The sequence below is a fragment of the Octodon degus genome, unplaced genomic scaffold (assembly GCF_000260255.1).
Source record: "Octodon degus isolate 3935 unplaced genomic scaffold, OctDeg1.0 scaffold00007, whole genome shotgun sequence".
In the NCBI taxonomy this organism is placed as follows: domain Eukaryota; kingdom Metazoa; phylum Chordata; class Mammalia; order Rodentia; family Octodontidae; genus Octodon; species Octodon degus.
In genome coordinates, this window is record NW_004524583.1 from 33,787,636 (window position 1) to 33,794,301 (window position 6,666).

At 47.6% G+C, this 6,666-nt stretch overlaps 2 protein-coding genes across 2 annotated transcripts in view; both read right to left on the bottom strand.

Annotated features, from left to right (window-relative positions):
* Acyp1 (acylphosphatase 1) overlaps nt 1-6,666 on the bottom strand; it is a 35,753-nt gene that overhangs the window by 26,093 nt on the left and 2,994 nt on the right. The window lies entirely within an intron of this gene.
* Nek9 (NIMA related kinase 9) overlaps nt 4,762-6,666 on the bottom strand; it is a 45,202-nt gene continuing 43,297 nt past the window's right edge. The window contains exon 21 of the mRNA XM_023703728.1: nt 4,762-6,053. Within this exon, the coding sequence (XP_023559496.1) occupies nt 5,928-6,053 (126 nt within the window). The 3' untranslated portion in view covers nt 4,762-5,927. The remainder of the gene's footprint in view (nt 6,054-6,666) is intronic.

Below are 6,666 nucleotides of genomic sequence, written 5' to 3' on the forward strand. Positions count from 1 at the left end.
CTGGCATGTGGTGCTGGGGGATTGAACCGCGGTCCCTGATGCTTTTGCTAAGCTTGTTCTAAGTAGGTGCTTTAGACCACTGAGCCATCTCTCCAGCCCATTAAGGCATTATTAATGAAAGAATGCCCTTGGCCTCTAAGAGGCATGGTCTGGCCAAATGCCAACTAAGTATACTATGTTAGGGAACTGACCTATGCTAAACTTTCCCGGTGGTATATGTATAACAAAGGCAACCTCCTTATGTACTTTACAGAGTAAGGGCGAGGGGAAACATACTTTCTACTTGGTCTTTTCTGATGGGTTTCAAATGTTGAACAAGGAAGAAGATGCTAGCTCTGCTTTCAAATAACGGTGGTTGAATGACTTTTTAGGGGCCAGGGAGATGGCTCAGTAGAATAAGCGCTCCCCTCGCAAGCGTAAGGGCCCGAGTTTAATCCCTGGTTATGCCAAAAAATCTCGTATGCAAAAAAAAAAAAAAAAAAAAAAGAATGACTTTTTAAATGAGGCAGCAGATGTGTATCATTAAAGCAAGCTGGGACATTGCCATGTCACATGTCCCTGCTGATTATAACATAGTTAAACTCTATTTTGAAGAATAAACTATGAAAAGGACCAGATCTTCAAAATTTTCTTTGTAGAATAGTGCCTAGCACAAGGTAGGCCCTTAATTAATGGGTATGGGGGACTTACGTTTAAAAATGATGGGTCCTTGAGGAAAGATTTCAGAGGCACTGGATATTTACCAAGAATGTCCATTCCCCAGGCAAGTTGAACAAGGAAGACACTAAGTTCCACACTTGGGAGTTAAAAGCAGGACATGGTCAAGGGCACGAAGTAGCAGTCTGTAGACAGCTTTTCTCCAGTGTTTTATTGGCTGAGACGGTGTTACAAGTATGATCTGACATTCAAACACTGAGTTACACAGCATCTCTTTGGAAAGCTGGAGGTTCTGGAAACACTGGGCAGCAAACAGGACAGACTGGGAGGGGTTCAGAATCTGGCTCTTCTTCACTCAGGGACTGCAGCAGGCGGGGACTGCAGCAGGCGGGGCCTGCTTTGCTTGCTTTATCCACCTGGCCCCACAGGCACAAACGGGTTTGAGATCCCTGGATGATGTTATGAGGGTCACAGGTCAGGGATCTCCAGAGAACAAATGCTGTGTGTTCAGAGTGTTTCTACAGACATAAGGATGGAGTAATTCATTCTTAAGTTGTTGAGGAAATAGTCATTGCATTCACATTTCTTTTGATCTCATATTTAGACTGGTTATTCTATTAGTCTTTTAAATTTAGCTTGACTTGTCTTTTGGGAAGAAGAAAGAACTGTTCTCTAACTATAGTCTCTTCCCGGATGGGATGAGAGGACACACAATGCTGCTTGTAAATGTCCCTCTTTTATATTACTTTATCCAAAAACCTTAGTAAACAAATTTTAAAGTTCAAAAAATTAAGCAATGGGAATAATCTCACAGCGACAACATGTCATGTAAGTGTGGACAGTGAAAAGGACTCAAGTATGTTATGTGCATACACGCATCCACCAAGATCAAACCCATCAATCTGTTTAAGCAATGTGAAAAAAGTGCAGACAGGCCAAGAAAATATCTTTTCCTACCCCATGTGGTACAGCACCTTCCGGCCCACATTTGCTGTGGGCCACTGATCGATCTTTCTTCACAACGACACAGCAGGGCAGCAGAGATGCAAAGCAGTGTAGCTCTTCTCCCTAACGCGTATGACTCTGTGAGGTTTAACGATCAGTATGTTCACTTTCAAAGTTAATTATTCAAGCAGTAAGTGACTTCTGGCTTCGCAGCAGGCACAACCATGTTTTACAGCACTGTGTATGACCTGCTCTGTCCTGATACGCTCATGACTAATGCTTTCTGGACGCCTCAGGGAGCTAATTTGAACAACTGTGTAAAATACATCCATACCTCTAAACTGTTCTATAATCAGTGTTTCTGAATAATGACAAACCAAATGAAATTTGAGTTTTAGCCTGTTTCACTTTAAGCTTTAGCAAGTTGCTTGGCCAAGAGAAGCTGGAACTTGGCTGTGCTGTGCTCAGTGTCTGAGGGAAGCTTCATGAACATACTGGTGCAACTGTCTGGAAAGGTCCCTGTTGGGACGAAGGAGCTAAATGCAAGCGGGGACCCTATTTTTATTATGTATCTCTATTTTTTACCACTGTCAGGAGTTTTTTTTTGTTTTGTTTATTTTATTTTTTTAAATTTTTTATTTTTTTATGTGTGTGTGTGTGTGTGTGTGTGCGCGCGCGCGCGGCCAGCTCAGCCCACCAGGGGGTGGGGCTGGCTGGCATGTGGTGCTGGGGGATGGAACCGCGGTCCCTGTGCTTTGCTAAGCTTGTTCTAAGTAGGTGCTTTAGACCACTGAGCCATCTCACCAGCCCCGTTTTTTTTTTTAAAAATTAGATTCTGTCTTTGAATGGGAGCAGGCACGCAGTTCAAACAGCAACTCTCACAAGCCAGCAGCAGGGAAATCTCTGGCAGGAGACATCTTCTAGGTGACCTATCCAGGCTTTGGGGCTGCTCAGGGGTAGCCCCAGATCCCGTCATGGCTACCACCGATCTGAAGTCTGCAATGGGCCTGACAGCACCAGACCAGCCTTCCTGTTGGGATGTGGAAGGAGGTCTGCGGCCTACGTCAGGGATGGGCAGGCCAGTATGGAGCCATGGCAGGGAGCCTACTATTAACGGGCCATTTTTCCCCCTCACTCTGCACTTTTAGTACTATCTTATAGGAAAAAAAAAAAAAAAAGATATTTTATTATTATTTTTTAAAGGGCCAGCCAAATAACTCAGCAGATTAAAGCACCTGCAAGCAGGCACAGGGGCCAGGGTTTGATCCCCGGGGCCTGCCGTGCCAGCTCTGCCCCCAGGGTGTGTTGAGATAGCAACTGAGACTTGGCCTGGTGGCACACGCCTGTAATCCCAGCCCTGTGAGGCTGTAAACAGGTGGATCACTACGAGTCCGATCTAGTAGTGAAACCCTGAATACCCTGTAGGCCCTTTCCTTAAAAAAAAAAAAAAGAAAAGAAAAGAAAAGAAAAGATATAGCAGCAGAAATGATTTTGGCAGGAAGAATATGAGAGAAGCGAGATTATTTCTTTGTGATGTTTCTTGCCCTGTGTCTGTTACAACAACATTATCTTATATAAAGACTTACGGAATCAAAGATTCATGAGGGCCTAGAACACGGCTACTGTATGTCCAGTGACAGATTGAAGTGAGGTTTCTTGCTAAGGCACAGCACTATTTGAAAGTTTAAATGTTTATTTAAGACAGACGTGCCACACCATTCACCACAGCCTTCCGGCATCATGGAGAAGCTCCTTCTTCAGCAACAGTGTCAGCACTAGGAGTAACCCAGGTGGTACGTAACTCAAAAGCAAAACACCAGGGGTTCAATCCTGGGCACCATCCGCTGCGCCAGCCCTGCCACTGGGTGCGCTGAGCTGGCCAGAGACAGGACAGGCGTGGTGGAGCACACCCGTAGTCCCAGCACTGGGGAGGCTGAAGACAGGAGGATCACTAGGAGTCCGAGCTGCATAGTAAGACCCTGTACAAAATACATTAAAAAACACCAGAAAACCAAAAGCATCTACCACTGCATAGAGGAGAACAGTAGGCCAAGCTGGGGAGAACTAGCTACAGGAAACCACTCAAAGGCATTTCTCTGCTCTGCCCTTCATCCAGCGCACGCTGCCACCTCTGAACTGGTTTCTGCTTGCATAGCTGTTTGGTGGGAAAAATCATATGGCCATCCCAGGCACCACTCGGGGAAGTGCAAGTTGTCTCTAAGGCACAGAACTTAAAAGATTCTCAGGCAGATTAACGGTAAACCTCAAGTTCCCAAAGAACATGCTAGACCACTGAGTTGTACTGCTAGGGAATGACTCCCCTCTGGAACTAAAGCAGGGCTCTTAGCCCACTTTCACACTCAATGTCCCTCACAGTCTCAGCAGGGCATGTGCCCATATCCCTCAGCTCCAGAGCAGCAGTGATCCTCATGACAAAAACTCAAAATAACCCTCCTGCTCAGGCGTGCCAGGTGGTGAGCATGAGGGCACAGACGCGAAGGTCGGGCAGCTGCCCGGCGTGATGGACCAAACCACACTCGGGTTGACGGCAAAAGCCCAGACCTTGTGACTGAGTTCAGCCTTGGCCCTTCCCTCATTTTAGGAATGAGCACTACTGTACGGTGCTTCTCAGAACTGAGACACAACAGCACATCAAAGCAAAGCCCCACAGGACAGCTGCCCTTTCCCAGGGACGTCTGTTTACCGGCACCAGCCTTCACACCAGCAGCTCAAGGGAGAAGGGGACATTTCCCTTGCGCAGGGCCTCCTGCAAGATTCAACAGATTGGTTTGGGGAAAGTAAGACAAAATTAATGTAGCTCCTTAGAGAGGATGGACACGAAACTTACCTAAACAGATTCTGTGACCCAAATATAGGAACGTTTTGTAAGGCTTTATGGAAACACAAAACTCACATCCTTAAGGGAAATCATCACAATAGATCAGCGATCTAAAGTGCCGCTTAGGCAATCTCAGGCACGTGTAGGGGACCTTGGTTTGATCCCGGGCACAACATGCAGCGCCAGCCCCACCCTGAGGTGGGGTGAGCCTGCCAAAAAAAAGTTTGCTGGGCCAGGTGTCATGGTGTACACCTATAATTGCAGTACTAGGTAGGCTGAAGCAGGAGAGGACTGCCTCTTAGTTCAAGGCCAGCCTGGCCTACATATGAACTCAAAGCCACCCTGAACTGCACAGTGAAACCCTTTTCCAAAAGATGGGGACAGCGGGGAGGGAAGTGGGTCTGCAGGCAAATTCCTTTCACTTGGCAGGACCTACCTGTTCTGTTAGGGTTCCAGGACCCCCAGGGTTCAATGCTGGCTTTGGGACACTCGAGTAGGAAAGCTCAGATAGATTCACTCATTATAACATGGCTTCAAAAAAACACCAGGAGAGAAATAAGGAGGGGCTGGGGCTGCTGATGTCAAGATTCAACTCCTAAGAGCCACGAAGACGGAGGCACAAGAAGCCCTCTTAGGGCAGGAAACACACGGTACCCAGCCAGGAAGAAGCAATGAAAGAGGCACACCTCTCCTTCTCGATGTTTCCTAAGACCCTGCCTAAGGTGCCTGACTCAATCCTCTGAGACACGCCTTCTTTCTTCAGAGGCGCTTTTCAGAGCTGTGAACTCCCATCCTGCACTGGCCACTGTGCTGAGGATGAAACTGTTCTTCCTCCACTTTTCATTAAAGACATATCATCAGCCTTCAGAGGAAAAGCAATTTAAACTGGCTTTTTCCCCTAAAGCATTTTGCTGCATGAAGTAACTGAACTCTCTGAAAACACACCCTAGATTGATTCTACCAGACAGATTTTCCTGAACTCGGGGTCCTGAGAAGGCTCAGAATACTTTGCCACTCTCCAGAGGGTCTTGGGCAGGCCGTGCCCGATCTCAGCCCCTCGTTCTACACGTTCCCTCCTCACCTCGAGCTATGATGCCTGGTGGTGACTCTCCAAGGCAGCTTAAGATCAATGGTGGGACTGATAAATGGGATTATGAGTTGCTACCAGCGCAGTTAAAGTGAGCACTGTCTCTTCCTCAAAGGTGAGACCAACAGATGAGGAACAGAGCTGCTGCTGTATGGCCGTCGCTGATGACCAAGCCAGGGCTACAGGCACTTCCATTCTCCAAAACAAGAAAAATTTCTCTAGATCCTATCTAAAAGGCAAAGCCACTCTCCAAACGTACAAGGAAAGTGCTTCAGCGCCTCTGCTGTACGCTCCTCGTCTGCAAGTGAACAAAGCCAGGAAAGCTGCGCTCTGCATTCTTAAGTGTGCTGTGAAGTTCGATGGCTCCCAGCTTCCTAGGGGCTCTGCAGGCTCAGAAGACTAGAGGCTGGGTCGACAAGACTCTGTTCCCAGGAGGCACCAGGAGGAATCTGCATCTAAGTCAGGTTTAGGATCCTCTTCCATCTCTTCCTTAGCTGTCTGAGTTCCTCTGGAATGCACCCCCACCTGTCCAGATTGAACACAGGTCCGCGTAAGCAGTAGTGCCGCCTGGTCACAGCGGTTCAGGATGAGATTTCCAAAGCCAGCCTAAGAATGCATGGCTATAGCTTCCTGGGGGAAACTCACAGCACTCCCCAGGGTCACACTTGGAGTCTCATACTCCAGGAAGCTTAGGCAGGAAGATCACAAGTTTAAGTGCAGCAGGGGCAACTAAGTGACTTAGCAAGACTGTCTCAACATAGGTAAGAAAAGGGCTGAGGACATGGCTCAGAGCACAGGCCTGGCTCTCAGACCTTGGCGCTCCTCTTCACACCTAGCTCGCGCCCGTACATCTGTTACAGGCAGGGTGCGCAACAGGGATGTTTGCTTCACCTGGGACTGCAGGGTGTTCTGAGCCGCAGAATTCTCAATTTTAAAACTGAAACAGTTCTGGGCAAGATAATCTTGTCTATTATAGCTGCCAATCTTATTCTGAGTGTGTCTATTGCTTTTTAAAGTATTTTCATATGCGGGCTGGAGAGATGGCTCGGTGGTCTAAAGCACCTACTTAGAACAAGCTTAGCAAAAGCATCAGGGACCGCGGTTCAATCCCCCAGCGCCACATGCCAGCCAGCCCGCC